Here is a 27059-nt window from a genome sequence, read left to right as displayed (position 1 = left end):
GAACAGACTCGATTTGTGGAACAGACCCTGCCTTTTCCGGCTAGTTTCCCTTCACATTGATTCGCTGGCTCATTGATGACTGCCACGCGAGCACAAGCCCCGTGGCAACCGGGCTTCTGAAGCGACTTCGCGAGTACGTAAACGGCAATCGTGGCGGGCTGGTTCGAGCCCACGCAGAACATCATTGCGCCGCTTACTGCATACACTTTCGACTTCGCGGGGTTCACGCGGGACTCCATCTCTTCTTCCGCCGACACATCAGCTCTTTGCCTTTAGGGCATTGGTTAAGTCTTTTCTCTCGATGACTGCTGGGGAGCCGCACGCGTTCACCGTCTACGGGTGGATCGTGTGCGTGTGGATTCTCGTTGTCTCCTTCCAGGTGTGTCCTATCCCGCTCGCCAGTATTCATGCACGCGCCATGCTAAACAACGCTGTGCATCCACATTGACGGGTTCCTGACAACCGCTACTTACTGATTCGACTCCATCACGACGGGCTATCACCCATGTAGTACGGCTTCCACATTTCCAGCCTCAACCAAATTCAAGCAGTTCTTACTTGTCGCGTCTCTGCCATTCCTGGCACCCCGTCTACACACTATGGTCTCCCGACATGTATCCCCATGGACGACGCGACCTTCTCGGTTGTTACCTCGGTTTACACCGTCGGAGGGCTCCTTGGAAGTCTGGGTGCAAACATCATTATGGACCGCTGGGGACGTAAAGGTGCTGTCCTAGCAAGTTCATTCATAACGGTCATTGGTGCTGGTTTCATGGGAGTCGCGGCTTCGTTGTCCCCCCTCGTCATCGGACGGTAAGCCCCTGCATTTCCTATGTATAGTCGCCTACTTACCTTCATGCTTCTCATGACCCCAGACTTCTCACTGGTGTTGCTGCCGGTCTCGGTCTTTGCGTCGGGCCTATCTACATCGCCGAGATCGCTCCCAGCAAGATAAAAGGCGCCGTCGGTTAGCTCTCCCGGCGCATACATCCACGAAATCTCTCCTTAACCTTGCTGCAGGTGTCCTCACCCAATTCGCCATTGTCATTGGCATCATGGTCACACAGGGCATGGGTCTCAAACTGGCAACTCCGCAGACTTGGCGCACCGTGCTCTTGTTTTCTGCAGCCCTGTCCCTTGCACAGCTCCTAGCAGGCACCATCATCGTGGAGTCGCCAGTGTGGTTGAATCGTCACGGTCTACTGCGCGACAAGGATACGAGTGCACGCAAGCTTTGGAAGGCCGCTACGGTGTTGCACAGCCCGGATGGTACGTACTAGTTCAGCACTATGCTGTACCCGATCTCATTCTCCCGGTCAGCTGCGAATGAGGACGTCGAAGACCCTCTGTTGGGCGCGAACGACGAGCGTAGCTCTCTGAACCCAGACCGTCGCGAGGATCAGCACCACGCAGTGAACGCCCCTACTGTTTTGCGCCGTGCAGAGTTCCGCAAGCCTCTGGCCATCGTGTGCTTCTCCATGCTCTCTCAGCAGCTCTCTGGTAAGCGTTCTTCCTCATGGATCCGAATGTGACAGCTTATCATTGTTGTACAGGTGTTAACGCTGGTACAAACGGCTTCTCACTGTTCTTGCTCTCTCTAACATGCACCTCGAATAGTTTTGTACTATAGCAATGACATCTTGTCGAAGACACTCCCGGAGATAGGACCTTACGTTTCCCTCGGTATCACCGTCGTGAACGTCTTCATGACGTTCGCTCCTATCATTCTCATCGACGTGTGTACCTCTCGAAGCTGCGGTTTCGCTGCGGGTAGACTGACAGTCCACTGCAGCGTTTGGGGCGCAGACAACTTCTAACCCTGTCTGGCGCTGGAGCTATCCTATCGCTTGTCGGAGTTGGCATCGGTTTGGACAGCGGCGCGGTGACCCTCGCTAGTGTAGCGGTGATGGCGTTCATCGCGTAAGTGTTCTATTCAACCGCAAGTGTCCCAATATTGTCCTGATCGGCGGTATTCCACCGCGCAGATCGTTCGCTCTCGGCATCGGGCCCGTTCCGTTCGTTATGATACCGGAAGTATCGCCACCACACGTACGTCTCGTCGAAGCTGTTGTATCACTGAGGGCTAACTAAGTGACATCTGCTCCAGGCTGTTTCCGCCCTATCGTCTATCGGGCTGTCCCTCAACTGTAGGTCCATCGTGACTCTTTCGGTTCGCCTGATATATGCGCTTACTCGGTCCGCACAGGGATCGCCAACTTCCTCGTCGGACTCGTCTTCCTGCCGCTCCGTAACTTCCTCGCGGACGGCGACGAGTCGAAGGAGGGCCGCGTCTTCTTTGTTTTCGCCGCTCTTTTGGCGTTCTTCATGGGCATGCTTCTCCGCTCTTACAAAGGATGAAGCTGTGGGGGCGGTATACGGTCGCTGTGCATATTCTTGTCGCTTTCTTTGCAACTTTGTGGGTCAACTGGACGGACTTGAGACATTGTATTATAGAGCATCTTGGGACTTCAGACGCGATCCGAGTTTCTCGTTCTCCTACCCAGGCAGTCTTTCGACGGCAAGCCGGTGGACGCCTGAGTGCCATAGTGGAGGTGATCCCGCCCAGTGTCGGGTTTGTGTCGTGAACAATGCGCCTGCACCCCTAGGCACGTTAATGCACGGAGCGACGCCGAAGCGCCTAATTCACCGACGGCGTAGGACCACACACACAGGCATCGGATTCGCCGCGGGTCGGAGAGCGACCTGCAACATTCTCCCGGCAAATGCTTCCGGACAGGACATGGACGAGAGAGCGCTAATATAGACATTCTGCCGAGATGGGCTCGGTTGTTGCTGCGCACCGCCTGTCACCGACACCCCCACCTACATACCTCCTCCCTCTAAAGAGTTGCCATTCCCAAATCGTACCGGAACCAGGGCATTACAACCCCGCGCATGGCTCCCACCAATAGGAAGAACACTGGCGAGACAAGTGAAGCAGGCGAGGAGAAGAAGAATGGGAAGGGCAGCTGGCGGAGACCGACCGGTGAGCTCCCTCAGAACGTCTGAGGGCGGAGAACTTCCCATCTTGTGACACCGAATATGGACGACTTGCCCAGACACGGCGTTCCAGCAGCAACGGTTGAGAGCATCGCACCCTCTCTTCATTCCTCGCACTGTGATCCCAACGTTACTCGTCATTGGTGTCATTCTTGCTCCTATAGGCGGCCTTCTCATATGGGGGAACACACTCGTACGTCCCTATGTATATCGGGCAGACCAACAGCTAATCATGAACTTATGGCGTCTTACTCGGCTAGGTCTCAGAGATTGACATCGATTATACCCACTGCGAGCTTCTACCATCCACGACTTCCAATTCCACACCGCTGAGCTTCACGAACCTGTCTTCGTCCGACTATTCCTACAAGCTGCGAGCAGTCAGCTCAGACCTCACCGTCAACCCTCCACAGTATGCTTTCCTCGACCTGACGGGCACGGACGGCATCACCAATGCCACAGCGCGGCAGTGCGTCCTCCAGTTCGACGTGCCTGCGGACATCCAGCCGCCCGTGATGCTGTACTACAAGCTCTCGAACTTCTACCAGAACCACCGTCGGTACGTCAAGAGCGCGAGCCTGGACCAGCTGTCGGGCAAGAAGCCGAGCAGCAAGTCGCTGTCTGACGACTGCCAGCCGCTGGACAAGATCGGCAACCAGACCATCTATCCATGCGGCATGATTGCAAACTCGATGTTCAACGGTGCGTGCTCCTGAACGCGGCGATTTGGTGCCCGATGCGTACGCTTCTCGGGAACGGCCCTGGACGTCAGATCTGACGTGAACGCCCAGACACGTTTACGAGCTTGACGATGCTCTCCGGCCCAGAGCCCAATTCCACCTACGCCTGGTCAGAGAAGAACATCGCATGGCCAGGCGAAGCGAGGAAATACGTCACGAAGCCAGCATACGACCCCTCGGAGATCGTCCCTCCCCCGTTCTGGGTCGAACGCTTCCCGGACGGCTACACGGCCGACAACATCCCCGACCTCAAGCACGACGAGCACTTCCAAAACTGGATGCGCACGGCGGGCCTCCCGACGTTCAGCAAGCTCTGGGGCCGCAACGACGACGCAGCGCTGGCGCAGGGCCGCTACCAGATCGTCGTCAACCTGAGTGCGTTTCCGTCCTGATCATCTCGCCGTACGACTCCGACTGCGGACGCTGACGGGAGAACAGACTTCCCCGTGCTGAAGTACGATGGAACGAAGTCCATCGTGATCTCGTCCGCTGCGTGGCTGGGCGGCAAGAACCCGTTCCTTGGGTGGGCGTACGTCGCCGCTGCAGGCTTCTTGCTCCTCCTTGGCGTCGTCGTCGCTATCGTGAATTGCGTCAAGCCGAGGTTCGTCCCTTGCGCATACGTTTCGGCCGAGTGCAGCTGACGGCATTTTGGTGCAGGAAACTCGGCGATCCCTCCAAGCTGTCGTTTAACCGGTGACGTAGTATGCTGGTTCCCCAGTTCTGCTTGTCGGCATGCCGTGGAAGGAAGAGCGTACGGGATGAGGAGGTTGGTGCTTGCGTCGTACCGGTTGCTCTTGGGCTATCACTCGTTTCTTCATCCGCGGACTCAGGACATTTTTGGCCTCTTGATGTAGGATGCAACTGCTATCCCGGGATTTTTTCAATCTGGCTATATTACTGGTCGTATACGGAGCCTATATCATGCGCTATCTTTAATGCTATATATGTTTGCAGGAACAGATGTCGTGCTTATATCAGTGCGACCGAAGTACGCTCAGGCGGCTCGGCGCCTCATGAAACGTAGTGCGTTTGTATGATTGTTGTTGTGCAATGTCGATGTTGAAGTTTACTGGTATTCTGAATAAAGCTGGTATCATAGCAAGAAAATAACACTCCACAAGTGTAACGCTAAAGTGACGATGTATGATGACTGAGAGGCAGGATATTTTGCAGCCACTGGCATGCCACTGTGTAGCATCCGTTTTCGGGGACCTTCTTGAACCCTGGTGAGTATGCAGTCGTGCTATAGACACGTTTTGCTCCAATGTGGTTTGTACAGGAACGAGTGAGCGTGAAAGGAGTTTGGAAAGTGCAACATCAATACGTAGGCAGTCCCCTTGAACACCTGGCCGCTTCCAAGCTTCTCCATCGGAGAGTGGTAGCGGTCTTGTTGGTCTCCTACATAGTACCCGTTCTCATCAGCAGCGCTTCGAAGCCATGTTGAGCCCTGGTGAGACTAAGTCTTGCAGAACCACCTTTCAGCATCGCTGGAATACCCAATGCCGATCGGGGGTGTCGTATACACCGTGCTGTCAAACATCTGTTCTCAGCGACGGCGCTTGAAAACCATCTTGAACGCTGGTGAGACCCCATCTTGCAGTACTCACCTCGTAGCGTCCGGCGATAACTTGAGCAGGTTCCTGTGTAGCATCTGTTCTCAGCGGTGGAACTTGGGGACCTACCTGAACCCTGGTGAGACTCGATCTTGCAGTACTCACCTTGATGCGCGAGACATAGCAAAAGTCCTGCGTGTTATCTGTTCTCGGCGGTGGCTCTTGCACGCATCTTGAACCCTGGTGAGACCCTATCTTCCGGTACTCACCTTGTCTCTCAGACCGTTGTCCGTTACAACGTTCGAGGGGTGCACCGTGCTGGTGCCATCGTCCGCGTCGGCTTGGAATCCTTCCTGAGCCCTGGTGAGACCCATATTGCAGTGCTCAGGTACTCGCGACCTGCATCTGATCCCTCCTCAGCGGTGGCACTCGATACCTTCTTGGACCCTGGTGAGACCTCGTCTTGCAGTACTCACCTTACGACTTTTCTCCCCATGGGCCGAGCGGCTCTCCGAAGTGGCCGTTCCCAGATGTGGAACTTGGATCCGTCTGGTGCTCACCTTAGCTCTCGCTACTGAAAATGTCTCGCTCTGAATACTGGTGAAGGACGACGACGAAATGAAGGTCAGCAGAGGCACGAAGAGGGTCTTCATGAGCATCGGCGAGAAGAGAGGAGTGAGACGTGAAGTGTTCGGGAAAGAGAGAGAGGCTTCAAGGCTGATAGGCGGATGGGAAGGTGGTGGTATGTAGTAAGGAAGGAAGTGCGGAAGGGGGTGATTCTTATACACCCTGCCCTGGTGGCTGACCGAGTGTCTTCGCGGCTGGGTGGCTGACATGAAGCACGCAGAACCTTCACTTCAGTGGAGGCTTACGTGGCTGGCGGGCTGCGTGACGAGGCTTGACTCCCCGATCGTCCGTTTCTGCTCCGAGCAGCCGAATGAGCTGGCGAGAGGCTGACAGACAGCAGTATCAGATGCTCGGGAATATGATCCTAGGTCTGCCCGATAACAGTGATACTGGGCAACGGCATAGGTCATACTTATATGGATTGACATTGTCCGTTGGAACTGAGTGGGCGTCCTACGCTGCTCGCAAGTGCTCATGCCCTGTATATTGGTTTGTCATGTCAGTACAGCCTCGATTGACGACTTTCGTGAGTCTTTTTGATGCGACAACCTTGTGAGTCCCTTGGGCCGTCTGGTAGAAGTACTAGTGTAATGACTATTACTGACATTAGTCTATTTTGCGGGCCAGGTATTGAAGGTCAGCATCTGGGATGGTTAGCATACGTTGTGACCCGGAACAGGCTGCAGCGGCGTTAAAGAGTGCAATGGGCGGGCGATCTGGCCGGGCCGGAAATCCGCAGACGCGTTTTCCAAGGCGCGCCGACGCTCTTGCCTGCCGCAGCTGCCTGCAGCTACTAATTGACCGCGTTCTGTGTCTCTGCGTCGTACATCTCTCTTCTGCTCAGTAGTTCTCCGCCTGGCACACAACCTGGCCGTCAAGATGCCAAGCGGCGCAATTGTCCATGCCGCAGTCTTTGCTGTGGGCGCAATCGTCGGTGGAGGGCTTGCCACGGCAGTAGCTCGCACGACAGTCCGCCCACCGGTTCCGACGCAGACAGTGCCCGCCAATCCGCCTGTTTTAGACGTCAAGAAAGGCGAGGATGCCAAAGCTGTCTTGAAGCCTCCACCTGGTATGGTCATGGAGGTCGACCACTCTGTGCTGAAGTACGGGCATCCGGGTACGTTAATTCTCCATGAACCTTGGGCGGTACATTTATATATGCATGTAGGACCCGTATCTGACCTGCTGGTCAGGCGAGCGTACATCACCGCGTATGACCGCCGTTTGCGCCATCCTGCCTGGGTACGTCCTACACTTCTCAGAGCATGAGTGCCACGCCTGGATGCAGTCTATTGAAAGTCGGCCTGCACCAGACAGCAGAGCACTTGACCCTCGCGTCCCTTGGGAAATCTCCCTTGCAGCCCAAAATAGAGGGAGAAGGCGGCGACCGCACAAACTCCCAGTTCAAGGAAGATGAGTCAATACCTAGCATATTCCGAGCCAAGCTCCAGGACTACTTCCGTAGCGGGTATGACCGTGGACACATGTATGTACCCATCATCAATTGACTTGTTCGGTGCGCTGATGCGCTGGAATGCCTCTGTAGGGTCCCTGCTGCAGATGCAAAGGTATCGCAGGTATGTCAGTCTTGGTGTACATTGTCGCTCCTGGCCTGATGCATTATTCCGAATACACTAGTCAGCCATGGATGAAACTTTCCTGCTCACCAACATTGCGCCTCAAGTGGGCGACGGCTTCAATCGTCACTGTGCGTATCACCAATCCGCCTCTGCGTCTGAGATCAATGACGCTAACTTTCGCATTCAGACTGGGCCTATCTCGAGGAATGGTGTAGACGGTTGACAGGCAGCTTCGCCGACGTCTACGTGTTCACTATTCCGCTGTACCTCCCGAAGCTCGACCAAGATGGCAAATACCGCATCGTAAGTCCTCTTCGCTTCTCAATCACGTCGCGCCCGCAGTCGTGCTCACGGTCAGTATCCTGACTAGACCCACGAAGTCATTGGCACTCCGCCCAACGTCTCGGTGCCGACCCACTTCGCGAAAGTCGTGCTCACCTCGAAGCCTTCCTCGCCGCGGACCCCAGACATCCCGGAGATCTCGACCGGCGCGTTCGTCCTCCCGAACGCGGTCATCCCTGACGACGCGAAGCTAGAGAGCTTCGTCGTGCCCGTCGAGGCCGTGGAGCGGGCGGCGGGCCTGACGCTCTTCTCGGACGCGGTCAAGGCGAACTCGAAACACATCTGCAGGTCGACCAAGTGCGAGGTGATCGTGCGCAGGTTCGACGACGCGCAGAGGCAGTCGCGGAAGGCGATTGCGGCGCCCAAGTAGGCCTGATAGGACAGCTTAGGTTATGATGTAGAGATGTCGTATGGTACCGTCTTCGGGGGTCGCGCTGCTGCACTCTGATATAATGCCACTAGTTCAATGCCAGCATTCCTCCTAGGACTTTTGACCGCGAGATGATCCAAAGAAGTAACGAGTTCAGAGGTCTACCGCAGTCCCAATCATCGACGCCGCCTGCTTCTCCCTCTCCCGCGCGAGCCTCCCTTTGCCGCGTGCACGCTCGACCTCGAGCCACATCCTCTCCGCCTCGTCCCAGAGCGCCATTCCCTCGTCATACGTCGTCTCAAACCGCTCGACCTCACGCTCGAACTCCTCTTGCCCTCCGCGAGCGATCACCTCGCGAACCCCCGCGAAGAAGCGGGACAGCGCGGTGAGGTTATGCATCGCCAGCAACGCGTGCGACGACATCTCGTGCGTATGCAGCAGGTGGTGCACGTACGAGCGTACGACGGGCGGCTGGAGCGCGTACGGACGCACGTCGGCCCACGCCTGGCTGTCGACCGAGCTGTGCAGTATGCGGGATGCGGGCGAGCGCGGGGAGCACGCGTGGCACTCGCACACCGGGAGGCCGTGCGGAGGGGGGACGGCGCTCGAGGCGGACTGCCCGTCGAGGAAGCACGAGGCGAGGCGGGAGCGGTCGTGCCGGTAGAGCGCGTCGAAGAGGTTGTGTCCCAGGTCGCGCTTGCCGTTCGCCCGCGCTCGGGGCACGGGCGCGTTCGCACATGAGGTGTCGGTGGGGGTGGGGAAGCGGAAGTCGAGCGCGATCCCGATGTCGGCCGCGCGCTGGGCCCAGGAGCCGTCGATGAGGTCGACGCCGATGTCCCGGACGAGGCGGAGGATTTCGTGTGGGGAGACAGGGGAGTTGATGATGCGGGGCTTGTCTGCGGGGAGGGGATCTAGCGAGGCGTGGAGGAGCTCGACGAGCGCGATTGAGGTTTCTGGGGAGGAGCGTTGGCGGTCGCTGGCGTGGAGCAGCTCGTTGGCGGGAGATGGGGAGCTGTTTGTACGGGATGCTTCGGCTGAAAAGGCGGCGTGGAGGGGTTGGAGATCGAAGACGTATCCCGCAACTCCGTCGTCGAGCGTGTTCAGCGGTGGCGAGAGCCCAGGCGCATCCCTTTGCTCGATGGGCTCGGTCAGACGTTCCGCGAATTCTGAGCGGGCTTCGGCTTCTACGCCGCCTGCAAGGTGGACGAGTACATTGCGAGGTCGCGTGATGGCCTCATCCGGGAGTGGGACCCTGAGGATATCCGCAAGCCAGGCTATTGACCGCTCAATGCTCTTCGTGAGCCGTTTTTGGGAATGTGGTGCTGGAGTGAAGGGCGTGTCCGAGAGCGCGACTACAAGGTCCGGCTTGCACTTGCTCACGTAGGACTTCCACGCAGACGGGCTGACCTGCGGGGAGGGCAGTTGGGCACGACTTATAGCGGAGGTGGTTCGTGTCCACGAACCTTACGCACGCCGCGCGTGCAGTGCGCAGACACGAAGTCGTTTCCGTTGGGCGGCATCTTACGGCCATCTGACGGATCGCGCAGTGTCAGGGTTATGGCATGCTTATTTGAATCGAATCCTAGGAAGGTGTGCAGAGGCTGCGTGCCCTCCACGAGAGTGAGTACCGGAGGATTCCTGTCAAGGCTAGAGGAACATGTGCGGGAAGGTAAGCTGGTACGCACGCGCGAAGCACTTTTTAAGAGGGAATTCCCTTACAATGACTCGAACGGGAGCTGGATGTGGTGTATTGCTTTTGTGAGGTGGACGTTGTCTCGTGACAAATGCGGTACAACCCCGCGCGAGGTGGCAGTCAGCAAGGCTGGGGTGTCAGTTCGAAGTATGGAGGTACCATCCTGGCGATCTATGTCGATTCTGCCAGTGCGCGGACCGTACTTCCCAGCGAGCGGGGATCCCGTGAGGGTGAACAGCGGGCGGGAGGCCATGGCTGCGTTCGCGCGCGCGGGTGGTATGCACAACGCTTGGATGCGCGGGGTGAAGGTGCGATAGATTGGAGTCAGCGTAGCTGCAAGTCTCACGAGCGAGGACTCAGTCAGGACGGCTCGATCGCGCGAGCACGGGGAGAGAAGAAGCAAGGAAGCGCCCATATAGCGGGGCGCGCGACGCGGCGCGCGCGTGCAGACACGATCATGTCATAGGTCGTCCTCCCGACCGTGCCGGACCCTGACGCAGTCCACAGTACTCACCGCTTCTCCATCTGCTCCTTTCCCCTGCGTGACCTGCGGCAACGTCTGAGCTCTGTTTCGTCTGGCTTGCTTTCGTTTGGATTCATTAGCTTGGGTATCGCTCCGTACGCTCTATTCAGTGGCACTTGTAACGACCGGGCCCCGTGGCTGAGCTGCGCACAACGGTATACGACTTGCGACGACAATTCTCTGCCAACGTCTTTTCATATTGAACGACCTGCATAACCATCGCGATGGCCAATCTACGGGATGCACTTGTACGCGACCCTTTCCCAAGTATTGGTGTAAGTATGCTGACTCCCTCTTTCTTTCGGCTTTCTAGTGGGAGTCTGGATACGATGAGTCCGTAGAGGTCAACCAGCGAGCTCTCATAGACAAGGTCCTTGCTCGCTACTCCGGAGAGTTCACCGGTGAGCAATGCTTCCATTGCCCAGGAAGGGCACCCCATTGATATCCCGATTGCAACGCAGTCTTCCGTGAACTGCTTCAGAACTCAGATGACGCAAGCGCGACAGCCGTAGAGATCCATTTCGAGACGAAGGGGTATGTTGAAAGGAAGAACGCGAAGGCGAACGGTTCCGAGGACCAGCAGGGTCTCCCGGAAGAGGAAGGCTTGCCTGACTTGAAGACTGCGATGGTGAGTAGTCCGTGTCCACATATATGTTTGAGAATGCCAGACTTAGTCCTCATGCAGGTGCATCAATGGACATTCAAGAACAATGGTATACCATTCAGGGACGAGGATTGGAGTAGACTGAAGAAGATTGGTCAGTACCACGCGCACACGTTAGCCCCAGTGCTCCTTTGACACATTGGTGCAGCCGAGGGAAACCCCGACGAGGAGAAGATCGGTGCTTTCGGTGTCGGCTTCTACAGCTTGTTCTCGGTAACTGAAGAGCCGTGGGTCTTCTCTGGAGGTACGAAGCCCTCTTTGACGCATTCTCGGCCACAAGACTGACCCTTGACCAAGGCCAATGGATGAACTTCTATTGGAAGGACAAGAAGGATCAGCTCTTTGCTCGCCGAGGCGCGCGGAAGGATGCTACCGACAACCCATGGACCACCTTCCAGATGGAGTTGCGCGAGCCCACGCCAATACCCCAGCCCTTTGACTTTACGCGGTTCCTGGCTTCCTCGATTACCTTCATGCGGCATCTGCTGGACGTCAGCGTCTTCTTGGACGACAAACGACTGTCGAGGCTTACCAAGTCCCCTGGCTTACCCAAGGCTCTCGCGCTGCCGAAGACCCTGAAGCCTTCCAGTCCTCTCAACACCATGACTGTCAATGCCATACAAACTACCCGTAGGTCGCTCGGCAGCATACGCAGTTTGGGAAGACAATTTATTCGTGTATCCAGCCCTCTCAATCAAGGCAGAAGTGATGCAATGGGTGTACATGGCAGGGACGGAGAAGCCACAGCCAAAGAAAGAGCCGCCGAAGCCTGCTACAGCAAGTGGGGGCGGAGGGTTCTTCTCCTCGCTCTTCTCTGGGTTCGGTAGTTCTGGGCAACCTTCTCGCGCAGTGACGCCCGCGCCCGCACCCCCGCCCGTTCCCAAAGTCAATCCTAAGGCGATCGTGGAGTCGAGCGTCGTGTTGTCGATATTCACCGCAGATGTCGCGGTGAAGCTGGATCAGAAGATGATTGCGGAGCTCAATAGGTCCACCAAGAAGAACCCGCCTACGAGGATGAAATACGAGTTGATCTACGTAGGCAGTCACACTAAGTGTCATAAGAGAATCGAGTTACTCACCGGCCAACATAGACTGGCAAGGATGAGTATGATGCCAGTAAACGGGAGGATGAGAAGCACGGCAAGGCTACTGGAAGTGTATTCCAAGGGCTCCGCGCTGACATCGAAGGGTGACTACTACACCAAGTTCTGCTCGGTTGCTTGCTCATGTTTCGTCCAGGACAGGTCAAGCGAAGGTCTTCATTGTCAGTATCCCGGTCAATAAGTCGTGGGGAATGCTTAGCATTGACGAGGTTTATAGGGCCATTCTACGGGTCAAACCACTGGCCTGGGCGGCCATATGTCTGCTCGCTTCATCCCGACGGTCGAGCGAGAATCGATCGATTTGGTGTAAGTCTTCTGCTCACGCTCACTGATCTCGGGCTCACGACTCTTTCAAACAGCGACCGCAACGTCGCTAGTGAGTTTCGTCACCAATAAGAACATTTAGGGCGAGTGACTAATATGATACAGTTTGGAACAAGGAACTCCTATACATCGGCGGCCTCCTTGCGCGAGCAGCATACGAGATTGAGATGAGCCACATACGACAATTGTGGGACGATGAGCTACAAACAGCACGGGCCATCGCGCCTGACCGGGGCGTGGATCCTGAGTTGCTTGCGCAACTGCGCGCCAGAGCGATCCACGCTCTCAAATTCTTCACTTTCCACCCTTCCACGCCATCAGCTGTCGTCTCGGCCGCTCTGGAAGACGCTTTCTTCGCATGTTCAGCGAGCAAGTCCTTGTTCACGGGCTCGAAGATGCCCTTCCCGATCATGTCTACGACAGGCGTACGAGACGCGACGGAGGTCCGCTACCCCGATCCTGCCTTCAGCGGCTTCGTGAAAGAGCTACCGGTCGTGCCAGAAGAGATCCTCGAGCAAGCCAAGCCCATGGTAGACACGCTCCGATCCCGTGGTTTGCTGAAGGATATCACATTTGTGGACGTCCTGGAGGAGCTCCGCAACAGGCCTCTTACCGAGCCGGAAATGATCACCTGCTTCAAGTGGTGGATCGACATGTACCAGACTAGCAGCGCGACGAACCTCGAGTACATCCGCACACAGCTGCTCAACGCCGCCTTGCTCTTGACTGAGGGAAAGGACGGCAAGACGGGGCAGGTCATCCCGCTGTCCGTCGTCGAGAGCTTCCTCAACAGCAGGAGCACTGGCTCGCTCATCCCCACAGACGGCCCGCTCCCGCCACACCTCCTGCCCGTGGTGATCTCGCGGCATTTCGACCCCACGTCGCTTATCACCGCTTTCGGCTGGCGCGAGCTCACCGTCGTCGAGTGGCTGCAGCACGTTGTCAGTCCCCCGGCGCCGCACGACCCCGAGCACGACGTGCACCTGTCCCCGCAGTGGGCGGAGCGCGTCCTGCAGGTCCTCACGCGCGCGAGTCAGTCGCTCTCGCGGGCGCGCCAGCAGGAGGTGGCGGAGATCTTGAAGGAGCACGCGTGCATCCCGACGTCGGCTGGGCTGAGGAAGCCGGAGGAGGCGTACTTCCAGAACGCGCATGTGTTCCATGACTTGCCGATCGTGACGCTGCCGTCGGGCGCGGCTGTCAAGGGCCCGCTCGAGAAGTTCTTGCAAGCGGTGGGGGTGAGGAAGCATGTGGACCTGCAGATCGTGTTCAATCGGTATGTCCCCCCTTCCGCTTTTATTCTCATAAGAGGTGCAGGTACTGACGATGTTGCTCCTGCAGCATGATCAAGACCGGCGACTGGACTATCGCCGAGCTGATCAAGTATCTGGTTGCCGTGCAGACGACGTTGACCCCCGTCGAGTTCGAGAGGCTGAAGAATACGTCGGCATTCCCGAGAGAACGCCGTGAGGGCGAGCAGTTGCCGGAGAACGGAAAACTGCCGAGGTACAAGGCGTCAGACTTGTACGAGCCGCTTGATGTCTTCAGGGAGTTGAAGTTGCCTGTGATCGACTGGGGGACTCAGCCAAAATGGCGCGGCAACTCGGAGGAAGGTGTATACCTTCCTTGCAGCAGCTGGACGGGCGAATAACTGACTTCGATCTCCAGCCAAATTCCTGTTCAAGCTTGGTCTTCGCAGGTACCCGCCTTTGCCAGAGCTGATAGGTCTCGCTGCCAGCAAAGACGAGGTGATCCGGACTGCGGCCCTCAAATACTTCTTCGACAACTACACTACTCGTTACTCCGATTACGATCCAGAAAACTTCTCCAATGTCGCCTTTGTTCCCACAATGAAGGACAGCAGCAAGATCCTTGCGCGGCCGCACGAAGTTTGTCCTCCATGATTGTCCTTCTCCAAAATCTCATCCTGTTTGTCGCAGGTCGTCTCTTCACCGGAATGGGCTTCTCTGGGTTTCATGATCGTCGACCCGTCTCTGAAGGGAGAAGCACTCATACACCTGAAGATACAAGAGAACCCGCCTACTATCAAACTCGTCAATCTACTGAGGACAAGTCCTCCGCCCACCGAGGATATAGCTAGGCAATGGTTCAACACGCTTGCCAGTCGCGTTGTCGGTAAGTACATGTCAATGGGTGCTGGCTACCTTGACTCATACGAGATCCCAGCATTCACCCCCACTGAGCTGCGTGCGTTATCCCAGTTCCCATTCGTGCCTGTGAAGGGCGCAAATGGTGCCATACGCCACCTTCCTCCCGTACAGTGTTACTTCAAGGGCGACTCGAACGCCCAGTTCCATTCCAAGCTGTTCACGTTCGTCGACTTTGGGACAACTGCCAATACGTTCTTGAGTGCTTGCGGTGTCAAACATGAGCCCTCGGTGGAGGAGATCGCGAAGATCCTCCTGGACAACCCTCGACAGTTCTACGAGCTTGCCGAGGGTCGTGAGCAGTACGTCTTGCCAACCTTGGGATATAGGGTGGCCGTATTTAACCGAAACCGAATTGATAGTTATCTGACGGAGCTCCGTAACATCGCGGTGAACAGGCGTCTTGTGTCCTCTGGCACTATGACGAGGATGAAACGTTCGGCTGTTTTGCTAGGATCCCGACGGGTCAGGAAGAACAAGCCAGTCGCTAGCAAGAAGCAGTTGGACGACTCTCCTGGAGAACTTGAAGAGGAAGATTGGGACTACCAGTTTGACTTGTTGACGCCTGACAAGGTCGTAATAGCGGATGAGACCAACGCGTATCAACTGTTTGGTGACACGATCTTCTCCGCCCCCCAGGAGGACCTTCTCGAAGGTGACGAGTCGCATAGCGCCCGCATGAGCATCGCTAATATCTTTTCCAGAATTCTACGCCGATTTGGGCTGCCGGAGGCTGAGTACCTTGGTTCGAGAGCAGTACCACACGAGCGGCGAGGTCATTGGCTCGCGCAAAGCGGCCGAAACGCGCGCCCTCATTCTGGAACGTCTCCCGCTGTTCTTACACGAGCACACCCATACGAAGACGCGCGTGTCTTACTCTTGGCTCAATAACGACAAGAACTTCGTCGTCAAGACCTTTGGAAAGCTCACGGTCACGAAGACGCTACAGTTTGACGCCAAGGTGGCCTCGAAGAGTCAGGATGCTTCTGCAGTCGCGAGGCGAGTGGGTAGCAATGGACCCATTGAATTGTGGTTGGCTGGCAATGACCAGGTCGACATGTATGAGTGAGTAACTCTAGGGCAGTCGGTACTGTGATTAGGTCTGATTTTGCCTCGCAAGGGTGTCAACGTCGATGTGCCGCCTGCTCTTCACTTCGCCAAAAGTCAATGATGCCCTTCTGTTCATGACCATCTTGTCGACGGACCTCCGTGCATTGCGGAGGAGAGGATACAACGGTGAGGGTATTTGAGTAGAGGTGCGCGTTTGCGACTAACACTCCTTTAGTTGACCGTATCTTGCGACAGCAGAAAGCAGACAGGCTCGCTGCGGAGGAAGCCGCCAGAGCAAAGGCACGCGTTACAGTCGCTAGCCAATCTGCCGCAAGCTCTTCCTCAGACACCTTGATCTCCCAAGCCCCCAGACCCGAAGGAAAGCTCGGTGGAGCCTTGCCTCCCAAGGACGCGCTCATCGACCATAACGGGCCTGTTGTTCCTGAGAAGTCGACATCGAAGCCTGCCCGCCCTTTGAGTCAGATGCTGAACGTGTTCAAGAGAGGAAGGGGCGATGACACTGCGTCAATCGCTGGACCCAGCGATGCCCCTGCTCTACCGCCTAAGGACGGCGCTGGTGGAGAACCTCAGATGCCTCTGCTACCACCTCCACGGCCCGATCGTCCGCGTACTCCCAATCCTCAGGCAACGCCAAGGAGCTCCATTGGTACATGCCCATCTGTTTCCTGATGTACTGCCTACTAACACCTCGGTTTCAGCATCGAATATTGACCTTGCAATCAGGGCTTGTAAGGAAGAGAGAAACGAGACGCTCAGGAACAGACAGCAGATGCAAATGGTCAAGGAATCTCTCAACGAGGGATACTGTGACATCTCTGGACATCCTACCGACATGACTGTGGTCGGTGAAATGGGCGGCATCAAGATCTACGTCGCTAAAGGTGAGAAGACAGGTGGCTTCACCAATCACAAGTGCTGACGTCGTCTGAAGACGTTCCAGATGCCCGGACATTGTTGCAGCAGAAGAACGAGTCGCTGGCGCGTTTCATCTACACCATTCGGCCCCTCCAGGAAGTTTATACACTGCCTCCGACGAGCTTGCATATCTTCTACGACCGGGCCGGGGAACTTATCGCGTTCAACAGGAACGCAAGCTTGTTCCTGAATCTGAGATACTTTGAACAATGGCGTAAGTACTACCCACAGTTCGCGTGGCCGCAATTAGCTCACATCGGAACCCGTAGACGACGCAGAAGTGCAGGCAGGCGATATGACGAACGCCTATACATCATGGTAAGCTGCGATTGCAATGCTCCTTGGTTCTAATCTAACGTTTCTTTCAGGTACTTCACGCTAGCCCATGAGATCGCTCACAACCTTGTCTCTGCACACAACTCGGAGCACGAGTTTTATTTCTCCTCAATCTGCGAAGTTTATCTGCCTGCTTTCATGAAGCTTGTCTCGGGCAAGTAGACAAAGGACCTAGAAGGACGTTCTCATGCATTGTTCCCTGTAATTTATTCTGCACATTGTTTATTGGATGAAAGGCTTGGTTTCTCACAATGCTTGGCGTGAGTCGTTGTCCTCCTTGTCTTGTCTGACGTAGCACATCAACGATCAGCGACTCTTCGACCCCCTCGGGCGTGTTGCACTCGGAGCGCCCACTCTAATGGGCGCCAGTGGTACGCTGCACGTGACATTTGTTCAAGACGCGTTCAAAACTGCGGCAGCGAGTTCAGAGTTCGAACATACCACCACCAGCACATCACGCTCACAGTCCACTGCCGCTACTCTGTACGCTGCCTCCGATACTTGCATAACCTCCCATGGATCAGATCACTTCGTCGCTTGCTCCCCGTGCGTCTGCGAAGCCCTCGGTGGCGGGAGTAGGAGGAGACCCTGCTGGTAGTGTGACGAAACGGTACGTGGTTGCGCTTTCACGATTGAGGCTAACAAGGCCTTGAACGAGGATGTACAGACTCACCAGCGAGCTCATGACTCTCATGGTAAGTCATCCGAATGACACAATCGGAGGAATTGTATCCTAATCAATTCCTCAGATGTCCACGTCTCCGGGAATCGTGCGTATTCGCTGTGGCCCTTGGCTGTCGTGGCACTCATTACTCGTAGTCCGCATTTCCCAAATCAGATGCCAACCTCTTTGATTGGGTGGGAACGATTGAGGGACCGGCAGGAACGGTACGTCAAACTCTGTCCTACGCATACCACGCCTCCGGACACCTGAACGTGTGCCCATTTCGTCAGGTGTACGCTGGCTTGAAGTTCAAAATCTCGATCAACTTCCCTCCGAATTACCCCATGGCACCTCCTGCCATCAAGTTCGACTCCCCATGCTACCATCCTAACGTTGACATCAACAGCGGTGGTATCTGCTTGGATATTCTGCAGGTAAGTATATTCGCCACAGTCGTTTGCCGCTAGCCTCATGCCTCTATTAGGACAAGTGGTCTGCGGTATACAGCGTGCAGACGATATTGCTTTCTCTCCAATCTCTTCTCGGTGGTGAGCATTTCGTCGCGAGTTCTGGATTGTGTACGTTGTATAACGCCTTTGCAGAGCCAAACAACGCGTCTCCTCTCAATCCCGACGCTGCTGCGATCTGGGACTCGCCCGAAGGTAGATAGATTTGCTCCAGTGGCCATCGTCGCGTGACTAACAAGCCGAGCACTTCTCAGACTTCAAGACGCAACTGCTCAAGTACTACCGCCCGATCTCTGACGAAAGCTCGGACTAGTCCTGGCGCATCAAGCGTCCTCTTTCTTCCTGTGTTTCATGTCTCTGTATCAATCATCCTCGTCTTGTCGCATGATTCGCTCTCCACCTGCTGGACAATGCATCTCCGGAACCCCCCTTATGTCATACCAATGCCATGTATACATCCTCCATCATTCAATTCTATGACGTGTGTCTGTTTGGATAGTTTCGCACTGGCGTGTGAGCGGTCGTACGCGCATGCCGTTACATTCAGTGGCCGAGGACTGAGTGATAGAGCTACCGTGTATGTCCGCGCCCATGTCTCGCGAGCTGGCAAGCTGTCCTTCTCTAGATGTCTGAGAAGTACAGCTATTGACTCCGAGAAGACAGAAGCGGTTACATATCTTCGCAGAACCTTCGAATGTTGACAACAGCTGCGATAGCCACGGGCTGGGATCGGCAATCGAGGCGCTGCGGTTCTGTCTGCCAGCGTTGCCCTGCACACTTTAAATCCCCATTCCTCTTCACCACATCCCCCTCCTCGCTCCCAGCCTGGTATCCCCGCTTCAGCGCCGTTGCGTGCGTACGGAAGCATTGCATTCGTTTAGGTTCCTATATTTCTGGTACGTCATGATCTTCGAAGGACTACGATCAACCACGCGCCTGCGACCGTAACAACCGTGGCATGGGCGCCATGGAGAGGGCGGCTAGGGACAGATATGGTGGCGCGAAGTGATGGCGGTCGACCAGGTCGCTATAAACCTCCTCGTCGTCTCTCCACGGTCGTGGTGCGCTTCGCTGCCTTCACTTTCTGCTCACTCTGCTTTCTTCCTGCTTTTGCAGACAGGCCAGACTCGGTTGATCCGGCTGCTGCCCCCTTTGCTTTCGTGTTCCTCCCGACGTCTTTGGCCGCAGAATCAGTGTCCGGTGCACACTGTGAGTACTACTACCCCGCTTTGCCCCTCTGCCCTTTCACTGCGGCCTGTCGCTTTATCTCACGCTTTCCCGATCGTGCGCAATCGATACTGACGCAAAGCGTTGCCTGCACACCCCGATGTCGCGCGATATATAGCTGCGTTGCTCGCACAGAAAATTCCTCACTTCCGTTCATACCACACCACACACACCTTTCACCACCATGCCCCGCCGCCAGCCCCCGAGTGCCCTCCGCCTCCACGTCGGGCCCCTTCCGCCCCGCGGCAAGCCCAAGCACACCATGCCCTCGCTCCCGCGCCCCGCCTTCCACGGGCCCGCGCCCACCGTCACGACGGCCGCCGGCCCCGTCCCCCGCGCGCGCATGACCCACACCGACCTGCCTGCGCTCGCGATCCCCTCACCCGCCACAGGCGGCTTCTCCGCGCCCACCGCCACGGCCGCGACCGCGATGTCGACCGCGTTCGAGGGCAACACGTGGAGCGGGCCGAGCTCGCCGACGTCGGCCGAGTCGACGGCGAGCAGGAAGAGGAGCAGGGAGTTCATCAGGGGGCCTTGGGACCACTCGGGCGCGATCCGCGTGCCGTTCGACGTCGGGGCGGTGCTGCCGCCCCCGATGCCTGCGGCGATCAACGTGAGAGGGGCGGAAGAGGGTGCTGCGAAGAGGCCGTGGGCCGTCTGATGGGTGTGAGGGAGAGGATTGGGGGACATGCGTAGCGTCGATTGTTTGTATGCTTGGTCGTATGAGAGCAGCGGTCGCTGTCGTGGTCCTCCATTTACCTCTGTGTTTTCGCGTGATGAGATGAAGCCGGAGTTGAGGGTGATACAATGAACGACCCATATATTGCCCCAGATCGATCTTATTTACAACCGCTGTGGTAGAGGGACTCAGGTCGGGATGGTCATGGATGAACGAAACATCCAGAAGACGGTATGTCGGCCTTCAGCAGGGACATGAGAGCGATACATGCGATTGCACGGTCTGTCGTACCTAGATGATTACTTCTTGGCCCCAGACCTGATATGCCATTGAGCGAGGAACGGCAGGGATGAAAAAGGACAAGACGCACTTCTTGATGCCGCCACCAGGAGCACCCCCTACGTTATCGCGCCCACGATCAGTAAGTCACCTCATCCTGTTGAAGCGCACATAACATGATACATACCCTTCGCAGCTGTTGAAGCAGATGAGCACAAGATATATGCCAGAGAGTAGGCAAGAAAACATACCCTTGTCGCGCGCGGCCTTGATAGCGGCCTCCTCGGCTTTCTTCCTCTGCTGGAAGGCGAGGTCCTCCTCGTCCAACTCCTTCTTCTCCTTCTTCGGGGCCTAGCACAGACAGTTGAGGACAATACAGTACCACTGACGATCGAGAACGGGAACGGACCTTGAGTGGCTTGGCCTTGCCTCCTTGCCTGCTGGACATGATTGTAGTGCACTTTGGACGAGTGAGACGCCCGTTGCGCACAGATTAGCAGGCGGCCTGGGCACGCAGGGGCGAAATGGGACGGTCATATCCGGGATCGAACAGAGGCATGGAGCGATGTCAGCGCCGTCGGCCCGGAAGCGCGGTGTGGCCAACTCCGAAATCGGACAGCTGAAGTGGCCGAGGGTCTAGGCCACTCACGCGGCCGAGAGGTTCAACGGTCGAGATGAACCGTGCGGATATGGACTCGGCGGTCATTGCTGCCCGCGCGTCGAGGAATCAGGATTGGTTGCTCGAGATCGCTCGTGAGTTTTGAGCCATGGAAACGACCTTGTGTCCAGGAACCGTAACGCCGGCGTCGGGAACGTGCGGAAGGAGTGATCCGGAAGAGGCATGATCCACGGAGCTTCTTGTGGGAAGAAGGAAGTAATACTTGGCAGGAAGATTGCGGGGAGTCCTCCGCTGCAAGTGCCAGTTGCAGGACGCTCCGTGGACGACAGCGAGGTAGGGCTTTGTGGTGGCGTTGGCGTAACGTGGGGTTATAGACAGCGTCTATGCGGGGTAGAGCGCGGTGGGCGGTCGTGGAGCTGTGGCGGTGTGGTGGGCGATCACGACGCAGCCAGGCGGGGTCGATCAAGAGGTTGTGCAATGTGACCGTCTGTCTTGGATGCTCGCATGCCTTTTCTCGTGCTCTGGATTCCTTTCCTGATTATTTATCGCTTACTTAACAGAGTGCCGCCCCGGGCGATCTGTGGGAGAAGGTACCCCGGCCGACGTCCGTCACGGCTTGCTTCTCCCCTCCCTCCTCGACAGTTGCCTGAGTCTGTCCCATTCAGGCGGCCACCAGGCTTCTCTCCAGGAATCGCGAGTATCCCCCCCGACGCCTCCCATACCCCACCCTTCCCGGCCCAGCCGGGTCCACATTCTTTTGCCCCCGTCGCTCTTTGCCCACCCTGGCCGGTTTCCAGCCCTAATCCCCCCTCGCATGCCCTGAGACATACCCGCCTCGATACCAAGTCAACATGCAATACCTCTTCACCCTCCTTCTCTCTCTCTCCCTCCTTTCGTCGGTTTTTGCCGCCTCCGCCGACGACTGGAGAAAACGCTCAATATACCAGTCAGTCGCGTGCTTCCCCTTCCTCGCACCTCGCTCACTCCGTCCCCTTCCTCTCCAGGGTCATCATCGACCGCTATGCACTCCCCAAAGGAGCCGACCTCACCAAGTGTGATCCCGCCCAACAAGCCTTCTGTGGCGGAACCTGGAACACCCTCAAGGACAACTTGGACTACATCCAGGACGCAGGGTTCACTGCTGGTGCGCCTTTACGCGTCTTCCCCGTTTTTCCCCCCTCGAATAGTGTCCCCCTTCTCCCCCCATAGTCTGGATTAGTCCGGTGTCCCAGAACTACGAGGGCCCCCGCACGCCTTACGGCGACCCCTACCACGGCTACTGGATTGCCGACGCTTCCCAGCTCAACTCGCGCTTCGGCTCTGCAGACGACCTCAAGGCACTGTCCGATGAGCTGCACCGCCGTGGCATGTCAGTGTTCTCTCCGTGCTTCTTTGACGTGAGCTCACATGTCTGCACGCTGTCCCTCCATAATGCGGAATAGGTATCTGATGGTCGACGTCGTTGTCAACAATGTTATGGGACTCAAGACGGATCTTTCGGACCTGTCGACTTATATGTTCAAAGACAAGGTTGGAATGCCCCACACATATGATGATGGAGGGCGTTGCTCTGACGGATGTTCGGTTGCGTATAGTCGCAGTACCATCCGTACTGTCCAATCCAGTGGGGGAACACGACCAGCGAACAGAACTGCTGGCTAGGCGACACCAACGTTACCCTCCCCGACGTGAACACCCAGGACCCATCCGTCGTTTCGGCGTACACCTCGTGGATTCAGGCTCTTGTAAAGGAGTTCAACATCGACGGCCTGCGTATCGACGGTGAGCAGTTTCGGAACACTGCTGGATACAGCAAAGACCGCAGCATTCTCATCAACCTACCGACATTCCTCCTCTAGCGGCGAAGTGAGTTCATCTCCGGTCTAAACATAGTACCAAGAAGTATTGACCATGCGGTGCAGACACGTAAACATCGACTTCTGGCCGCAATTCTGCGGAGCTGCAGGCGTGTACTGTATCGGCGAGGTGTTCGACGCTGATGCCGGGTGAGTATATGCGCGCTGGTTGGGCGGGGGCAACGGCATTGATAGCTACTACAGTCAGGCGCTGCAATACCAGGGACCGCAGGCCCTCGATGCTATCCTCAACTACCCCATGTACAACGCCCTTGTGTCGGCATTCGCCATCCCTGGGGCGCAGAACATGAGCGCGCTCACCGACATGGTCTCTCAGATCAAGAGCAAGTCCAAGGTCAGCGGCGTTCCTGCCAACGTCGGATGCCGCCGCCGGCCGGAGCTGACTGTCGTCGCAGGACCCCACGTTGCTCGGTAACTTCCTTGAGGACCAGGATGTCCCTCGCTGGGCGAGTATCTCCGTTGACCCGCAGAGCATGTGGAACGCGATGACCTTCAATTTCATGTCTGATGGGTAGGTCCTTGCTTAAAGGGGAGCGGCTGGCCTAGGCTGTAACTGACCCGGCCGATAGCATTCCCATAGTCTACTACGGACAGGAGCAAGGTTTCAATGGTAACGCGGATCCTGTAAGTCCCGAGCAGGTCTTCGTTACCAGAATCAGTGGCTGACTAGGCAATGGTAACAGTACAACCGCGAGCCGCTGTGGCCGTCCGGCTACGCCAACACCTCCAGCTATCAGCTCATCCAGAAGCTCAACCAGCTCCGGAACTTCATGATCAACACTACTTCGGACTGGGTCACCACTCCGATGCAGGTGCTCAACGAGACGCCGCAAGGCATCGTGATTAGCAAGGGCCCCGTGATCACCGCGCTGACGAACATCGGGTCTCCTGTGAGTTTCGCTCGCGGTTCTTTTCAGTTATCGGCGCTTACCGTCGTCGATACTAGCCCGCGAACGTCACCTTGTCCGCAAAGTCGGGAATAGGGGAGAGCGTCGCCACCACCGAGTACGTCATGATTCGTGCCTGCTAGTGAGCGCCGCTGACCTCATGCTGAATCCTCGCAGCATCTTGACGTGCACTCAGTACGCCACGGGCAGCGGTGGCACCCTCGACTTCAACTACAACAAGGGCGGCCAACCCGTCATCGTCGTTCCCGACAGTGTGCTCGTGGGCTCTGGGATCTGCGGTCACACGCTCGTCAAGACATCGACGGGCTCGCAAGCGGGCACTAGCGACAACGGCGCACAAGGGCATCTATCGACAGCTACGGCGTCGATCGTTTCCGCCGCGGCGGGCGTCCTCCTGAGCCTATGGACTTCGGTTCTGTGATGCACCAGTCGTCGGGTCCCCTGTCTTGGACAGTAGTCAAGTAAGCATCCCACGAGCCTCGACGTCCTGCGCAGGTGCTGCCTTTCGTTTGTCTGGGTTCGTGTTTTCCTTTCTTTTCTTGGGCTGCCGCACCGTGGTGTTGCCGGTGCGACGTATCGTTCAGTAATTCGCGTCGCGGGGCATTTCCGTTTCGCTTCTTGAGCCGCTCGCTCGCCCCCCCTCGGCGCTCGCTTTCGACGACTTCAGTTCGGTCCTTACGTGTTTCCCCGGCTTGGCAAGTTTGTGTCTGTACCTTCGTATAGTTAGCTGTAGTTTGCGGTCGGTGTAGTTGGGGGTAATGTACGAGTATCGGATCATGGAAACACACAGCTTCTCAAGCGCAACAACACACAGAGGTGCCGCCACGCCGGTGGCTCGGAGATCGTCTCCTCTGTAGTCAAGTACGTTCAACTAGTACTGTGGTTCAGAAGGAACGCGGCTAGAGCCCGGAGACGAGAAGCCACCAGATTGCCGACTAGGCGAGAGATGGTCGGGGACGTGAAGGAGCTCGATCGGCTCACTGCCACCGAACCTAAACACACTAGCGTCACAGCGACACACAAGTCTTCACAGATCTTTGACATATTTCAGTCGCCTGCAGGAGATCTTCGGCTGGGGCTATTTCTGGGGCCGTCAAATGAAATTGGCTTGGGGAAGTCCGCCGGCGGGCACCCTCGAGATGGCCGAGCCGACGACCGCTCAGGCTCTGCTGTGCACGCGGCTTGCCGTACATCGAGGACGCCCACACCATGCAGGGCGGCGAATGTGTCTGGAGAAGAGATCGTCCGAGAAGGAAGGCCGCATTGACAGCAGGCGTCAGACTCAGGCACGGGCGACGTGAAGAGGGTTTCGAAGAGGCTAGTCATGTTAAATTGATGTCTCGCCCGGAACGTGCGTAGGAGGCGCGGGGGGTACAGGAGGCACGTAGCCTATTCCGTCGCACTCGACGACGGCGCCGCCTTCTGCTTCTTCGAGGCGGAACTTGGCGGCAGAGAGCTGTTCGACCACCCATATCACCGTCCTGGATCTTCGTTAACCGCCTATTTTGATTTTTGGCAGGGCACACGCATGACGCATACCTTGTGTGGAGAGTCAGAGGCCCGGTCTTCACTCTGGACTTGCCCTGGGCGAGCGCGAGGAAGATGATCATCTGGTCCTGCGAGGAGCATGTCAGACTCGTCCGCAACATCGCGCGATGACGGATCGCCTCCTTGCCTGCATATACTCGTCCACGCATCCGCCATGGTCGAGGTTGCTCGCGAGCTCCCTTGCGGCCTCGCGGCCCACGTGAGCCGCGTCGGTGCCCTTCCTCCCTAGCGCGCTGCCGCCGAGGATGCAGCCCTCATATGTCTCCGCCCAGAGGACGATGCCCGAGCCGCTTCCTACGGCGTCGGACGGCTTCTCGCGCAGCGACTCGATCTTGATGCGGTTCTCCTTGATTCCGGACTCTACTAAGGTGTCGATTGCGGCGGTGCGCATCGCGTCGGCCAGGGATTTGGGCAGGCCAGCCACGTACGACTTCCCGTACACCCTCTTGATCTCGCCGCGGTCGGTGAGCGTGACCGAGGGTAGGGGGCCCGCCACAGGGGGGATGGAGACGTGCACTTGTCCCCCACCTCTCGGATAGTAGCCTCGCTTGACGACCTGTATTGTTGGCTCCAAGCCGAAGTGCTTCTGGATAAAAGGGAGGAAGATGTTCTGTGTGTAGTCGATCTGAGGAGAGTGGGACGCATTCGTTCCTCCGCGGAGGGTCAAAGAAGAGGGACTGGTGGAGGAGGACGAGAAGATCAGGCACGGGAGGGAGACCTGTAGTAGAAGCGCGATGGAGCCTGCTGTCCCCGGATCCGCTGTATATGCCAGAGAGGCCTGGGGTGCGACTTGGGGGTGGAGCGTGATGGTCCTGGAGCCTGTAGTGTTCCCTTCGAGGCGGGCAGAGCAGATGTCGGCGACGAGGCGGAGGCCTGGATATATGGTCGGTCATGTTCATGCACCAAGTTTTGTGCAAGGCTGCTCACCTGCTGCATGCTGGAACTTGAGACCAGGGGGGTTACGTTTGGCGCGGATGTTGTTGATAGTGATGGGCTTGGAGAGCAGCGCGGAGAGCCCTACTGCGATGCGCAGGAGTTGGCCGCCTCCCTCGAGTGTACTTCCGTCGATTTCGAGTGGTTCGTCTGAAGACATCTAGACGGCTTGAGTATGTTGTGGGAGAAGGTCAGATCGTGCGAGCAAAACAAGCCCGCGCCCTTTATGCAGGCAAGTCATTGGAAATGAGGATTGTATTTACTGAGTCATGGTGACGGTGCCAGGGAGTGTGTACTTCAAGTACAGTCACAGGACAACATATCAGCATGCAACAGCGCCTGGCAGTGCGCGTCTGTCGCGTGGGCGATTCCGGATTAGGAAGGGGACACGCGACACGAGAGCGCTGAGACTAGACAGGTTCAAAGACTCTTGATTCCGTCTAGAGTACGCTACTGTAACGAGAGTACGAGGTCGGGTATAAATACGATACGTACGAGACGCCCGAGTAACAGGGATTACCGAGAAGTCGAGTCCATGAGTAATGACAGTCGGCGAACGCATGGTCCAGGTGATGGGAATGAGCAAGCAAGGAGTAGGAGTAAGTAAGCAAGAGGAACGGGATCAGATGGAGGAGGTACGAGGAGATGATGGGAGTAGGTACGGCGGGATGGAGCGAGAGCGAACGAGCGCCGGGCGCTACATACGCCCTCCGGAAGTCGTGAGTTAAGTAGAACGACTTCCAAAACAGGAAGCGACGCTTAACCGCTGTCAGCGACGGTAACACAGCGTCTCAGGCGCGTTTCTTGCCAGCGCGACTGGACCTGCGTTGGGAAGCCCCACCAGCCTCCTCC

General features: G+C 56.9%; 9 protein-coding genes across 9 annotated transcripts; 7 read left to right on the top strand and 2 right to left on the bottom strand.

Moving 5' to 3' along the window:
- The first annotated feature begins 221 nt into the window (after nucleotides 1-221).
- On the top strand, nucleotides 222-2467 carry DICSQDRAFT_103835 (general substrate transporter). Its single transcript, XM_007364479.1, has 11 exons — nucleotides 222-379; nucleotides 512-813; nucleotides 876-967; nucleotides 1021-1269; nucleotides 1321-1500; nucleotides 1554-1565; nucleotides 1618-1736; nucleotides 1793-1920; nucleotides 1986-2049; nucleotides 2108-2147; nucleotides 2207-2467. The coding sequence occupies exons 1-11, from the start codon at nucleotides 302-304 to the stop codon at nucleotides 2356-2358; spliced, it is 1416 nt and encodes a 471-aa protein (XP_007364541.1). The 5' UTR covers nucleotides 222-301; the 3' UTR covers nucleotides 2359-2467.
- A 424-nt stretch (nucleotides 2468-2891) lies between these two features.
- On the top strand, nucleotides 2892-4687 carry DICSQDRAFT_154356 (transcription regulator). Its single transcript, XM_007364478.1, has 6 exons — nucleotides 2892-2986; nucleotides 3060-3193; nucleotides 3261-3702; nucleotides 3792-4115; nucleotides 4179-4341; nucleotides 4398-4687. The coding sequence occupies exons 1-6, from the start codon at nucleotides 2896-2898 to the stop codon at nucleotides 4435-4437; spliced, it is 1194 nt and encodes a 397-aa protein (XP_007364540.1). The 5' UTR covers nucleotides 2892-2895; the 3' UTR covers nucleotides 4438-4687.
- Nucleotides 4688-7078: 2391 nt separating this feature from the next.
- Nucleotides 7079-8212, top strand: DICSQDRAFT_57403 (DNA/RNA non-specific endonuclease; the record flags this gene model as incomplete). The annotated part of the gene is made up of 6 exons (XM_007364477.1): nucleotides 7079-7162; nucleotides 7234-7406; nucleotides 7467-7497; nucleotides 7559-7628; nucleotides 7688-7803; nucleotides 7871-8212. The coding sequence occupies 6 exons, from the start codon at nucleotides 7079-7081 to the stop codon at nucleotides 8210-8212; spliced, it is 816 nt and encodes a 271-aa protein (XP_007364539.1).
- Nucleotides 8213-8300: 88 nt separating this feature from the next.
- DICSQDRAFT_154354 (tRNA-guanine transglycosylase) lies at nucleotides 8301-9940 on the bottom strand. The gene is made up of 3 exons (XM_007364476.1): nucleotides 9932-9940; nucleotides 9676-9859; nucleotides 8301-9619 (listed from the first exon to the last, which is right to left on the bottom strand). Exons 2-3 carry the CDS (start codon nucleotides 9730-9732, stop codon nucleotides 8366-8368), a joined length of 1311 nt encoding a protein of 436 aa, XP_007364538.1. The 5' UTR covers nucleotides 9733-9859; nucleotides 9932-9940; the 3' UTR covers nucleotides 8301-8365.
- Nucleotides 9941-10448: 508 nt separating this feature from the next.
- Nucleotides 10449-17219, top strand: DICSQDRAFT_135429 (uncharacterized protein). The gene is made up of 24 exons (XM_007364475.1): nucleotides 10449-10676; nucleotides 10742-10829; nucleotides 10890-11056; nucleotides 11114-11186; nucleotides 11241-11336; nucleotides 11390-11722; nucleotides 11778-12127; nucleotides 12184-12281; nucleotides 12332-12356; nucleotides 12413-12501; nucleotides 12555-12571; nucleotides 12625-13792; nucleotides 13858-14129; nucleotides 14185-14405; nucleotides 14457-14652; nucleotides 14704-14986; nucleotides 15047-15339; nucleotides 15389-15749; nucleotides 15805-15920; nucleotides 15970-16401; nucleotides 16454-16636; nucleotides 16687-16884; nucleotides 16940-16988; nucleotides 17039-17219. The coding sequence occupies exons 1-24, from the start codon at nucleotides 10653-10655 to the stop codon at nucleotides 17166-17168; spliced, it is 5262 nt and encodes a 1753-aa protein (XP_007364537.1). The 5' UTR covers nucleotides 10449-10652; the 3' UTR covers nucleotides 17169-17219.
- Nucleotides 17220-17458: 239 nt separating this feature from the next.
- DICSQDRAFT_84203 (uncharacterized protein) lies at nucleotides 17459-18597 on the top strand. The gene is made up of 8 exons (XM_007364474.1): nucleotides 17459-17616; nucleotides 17674-17701; nucleotides 17756-17776; nucleotides 17826-17894; nucleotides 17961-18104; nucleotides 18155-18218; nucleotides 18273-18332; nucleotides 18392-18597. The coding sequence occupies exons 1-8, from the start codon at nucleotides 17522-17524 to the stop codon at nucleotides 18448-18450; spliced, it is 540 nt and encodes a 179-aa protein (XP_007364536.1). The 5' UTR covers nucleotides 17459-17521; the 3' UTR covers nucleotides 18451-18597.
- Nucleotides 18598-18980: 383 nt separating this feature from the next.
- Nucleotides 18981-20829, top strand: DICSQDRAFT_135427 (uncharacterized protein). The gene is made up of 8 exons (XM_007364473.1): nucleotides 18981-19030; nucleotides 19251-19346; nucleotides 19483-20284; nucleotides 20335-20361; nucleotides 20414-20441; nucleotides 20510-20518; nucleotides 20574-20673; nucleotides 20732-20829. The coding sequence occupies exon 3, from the start codon at nucleotides 19549-19551 to the stop codon at nucleotides 20023-20025; it is 477 nt and encodes a 158-aa protein (XP_007364535.1). The 5' UTR covers nucleotides 18981-19030; nucleotides 19251-19346; nucleotides 19483-19548; the 3' UTR covers nucleotides 20026-20284; nucleotides 20335-20361; nucleotides 20414-20441; nucleotides 20510-20518; nucleotides 20574-20673; nucleotides 20732-20829.
- An 888-nt stretch (nucleotides 20830-21717) lies between these two features.
- Nucleotides 21718-24527, top strand: DICSQDRAFT_84199 (alpha-amylase). Its single transcript, XM_007364472.1, has 13 exons — nucleotides 21718-21887; nucleotides 21946-22085; nucleotides 22151-22310; nucleotides 22384-22471; nucleotides 22537-22723; nucleotides 22801-22807; nucleotides 22864-22947; nucleotides 23002-23152; nucleotides 23214-23329; nucleotides 23388-23442; nucleotides 23502-23708; nucleotides 23765-23823; nucleotides 23883-24527. The coding sequence occupies exons 1-13, from the start codon at nucleotides 21793-21795 to the stop codon at nucleotides 24145-24147; spliced, it is 1614 nt and encodes a 537-aa protein (XP_007364534.1). The 5' UTR covers nucleotides 21718-21792; the 3' UTR covers nucleotides 24148-24527.
- A 505-nt stretch (nucleotides 24528-25032) lies between these two features.
- On the bottom strand, nucleotides 25033-26490 carry DICSQDRAFT_103813 (RNA 3'-terminal phosphate cyclase). The gene is made up of 4 exons (XM_007364471.1): nucleotides 26202-26490; nucleotides 25387-26147; nucleotides 25266-25342; nucleotides 25033-25207 (listed from the first exon to the last, which is right to left on the bottom strand). The coding sequence occupies exons 1-4, from the start codon at nucleotides 26365-26367 to the stop codon at nucleotides 25054-25056; spliced, it is 1158 nt and encodes a 385-aa protein (XP_007364533.1). The 5' UTR covers nucleotides 26368-26490; the 3' UTR covers nucleotides 25033-25053.
- Between the last annotated feature and the right edge of the window lie 569 nt (nucleotides 26491-27059).

Source organism: Dichomitus squalens, assembly GCF_000275845.1.
Source record: "Dichomitus squalens LYAD-421 SS1 unplaced genomic scaffold DICSQscaffold_9, whole genome shotgun sequence".
In the NCBI taxonomy this organism is placed as follows: domain Eukaryota; kingdom Fungi; phylum Basidiomycota; class Agaricomycetes; order Polyporales; family Polyporaceae; genus Dichomitus; species Dichomitus squalens.
This window is presented reverse-complemented; position numbering and strand designations above follow the sequence as displayed.

Excerpts from the sequence above, each read along its gene's own strand:
- DICSQDRAFT_103835 (XM_007364479.1), top strand. The coding sequence starts at position 302 with ATGACTGCTGGGGAGCCGCACGCGTTCACCGTCTACGGGTGGATCGTG. Across the intron at positions 1,921-1,985 it reads GCGGTGATGGCGTTCATCGC|ATCGTTCGCTCTCGGCATCG; the intron begins GTAAGTGTTCTA and ends TCCACCGCGCAG. Across the intron at positions 2,050-2,107 it reads CGGAAGTATCGCCACCACAC|GCTGTTTCCGCCCTATCGTC; the intron begins GTACGTCTCGTC and ends CATCTGCTCCAG.
- DICSQDRAFT_154356 (XM_007364478.1), top strand. The coding sequence starts at position 2,896 with ATGGCTCCCACCAATAGGAAGAACACTGGCGAGACAAGTGAAGCAGGC. Across the intron at positions 2,987-3,059 it reads CAGCTGGCGGAGACCGACCG|ACACGGCGTTCCAGCAGCAA; the intron begins GTGAGCTCCCTC and ends CGACTTGCCCAG. Across the intron at positions 4,116-4,178 it reads CCAGATCGTCGTCAACCTGA|ACTTCCCCGTGCTGAAGTAC; the intron begins GTGCGTTTCCGT and ends ACGGGAGAACAG.
- DICSQDRAFT_154354 (XM_007364476.1), bottom strand. The coding sequence starts at position 9,732 with ATGCCGCCCAACGGAAACGACTTCGTGTCTGCGCACTGCACGCGCGGC. Across the intron at positions 9,620-9,675 it reads GCACGCGCGGCGTGCGTAAG|GTCAGCCCGTCTGCGTGGAA; the intron begins GTTCGTGGACAC and ends CCCTCCCCGCAG.
- DICSQDRAFT_135429 (XM_007364475.1), top strand. The coding sequence starts at position 10,653 with ATGGCCAATCTACGGGATGCACTT. Across the intron at positions 11,057-11,113 it reads CTGACTTGAAGACTGCGATG|GTGCATCAATGGACATTCAA; the intron begins GTGAGTAGTCCG and ends GTCCTCATGCAG. Across the intron at positions 11,337-11,389 it reads GCCGTGGGTCTTCTCTGGAG|GCCAATGGATGAACTTCTAT; the intron begins GTACGAAGCCCT and ends CCCTTGACCAAG.
- DICSQDRAFT_84203 (XM_007364474.1), top strand. The coding sequence starts at position 17,522 with ATGGATCAGATCACTTCGTCGCTTGCTCCCCGTGCGTCTGCGAAGCCC. Across the intron at positions 17,895-17,960 it reads TTGAGGGACCGGCAGGAACG|GTGTACGCTGGCTTGAAGTT; the intron begins GTACGTCAAACT and ends CCATTTCGTCAG. Across the intron at positions 18,333-18,391 it reads GATCTGGGACTCGCCCGAAG|ACTTCAAGACGCAACTGCTC; the intron begins GTAGATAGATTT and ends AGCACTTCTCAG.
- DICSQDRAFT_135427 (XM_007364473.1), top strand. The coding sequence starts at position 19,549 with ATGCCCCGCCGCCAGCCCCCGAGTGCCCTCCGCCTCCACGTCGGGCCC.
- DICSQDRAFT_84199 (XM_007364472.1), top strand. The coding sequence starts at position 21,793 with ATGCAATACCTCTTCACCCTCCTTCTCTCTCTCTCCCTCCTTTCGTCG. Across the intron at positions 22,472-22,536 it reads CTTATATGTTCAAAGACAAG|TCGCAGTACCATCCGTACTG; the intron begins GTTGGAATGCCC and ends GGTTGCGTATAG. Across the intron at positions 23,153-23,213 it reads AGATCAAGAGCAAGTCCAAG|GACCCCACGTTGCTCGGTAA; the intron begins GTCAGCGGCGTT and ends CTGTCGTCGCAG.
- DICSQDRAFT_103813 (XM_007364471.1), bottom strand. The coding sequence starts at position 26,367 with ATGTCTTCAGACGAACCACTCGAAATCGACGGAAGTACACTCGAGGGA. Across the intron at positions 26,148-26,201 it reads CAAGTTCCAGCATGCAGCAG|GCCTCCGCCTCGTCGCCGAC; the intron begins GTGAGCAGCCTT and ends CCATATATCCAG. Across the intron at positions 25,343-25,386 it reads TGCAGGCAAGGAGGCGATCC|GACCAGATGATCATCTTCCT; the intron begins GTCATCGCGCGA and ends TGCTCCTCGCAG.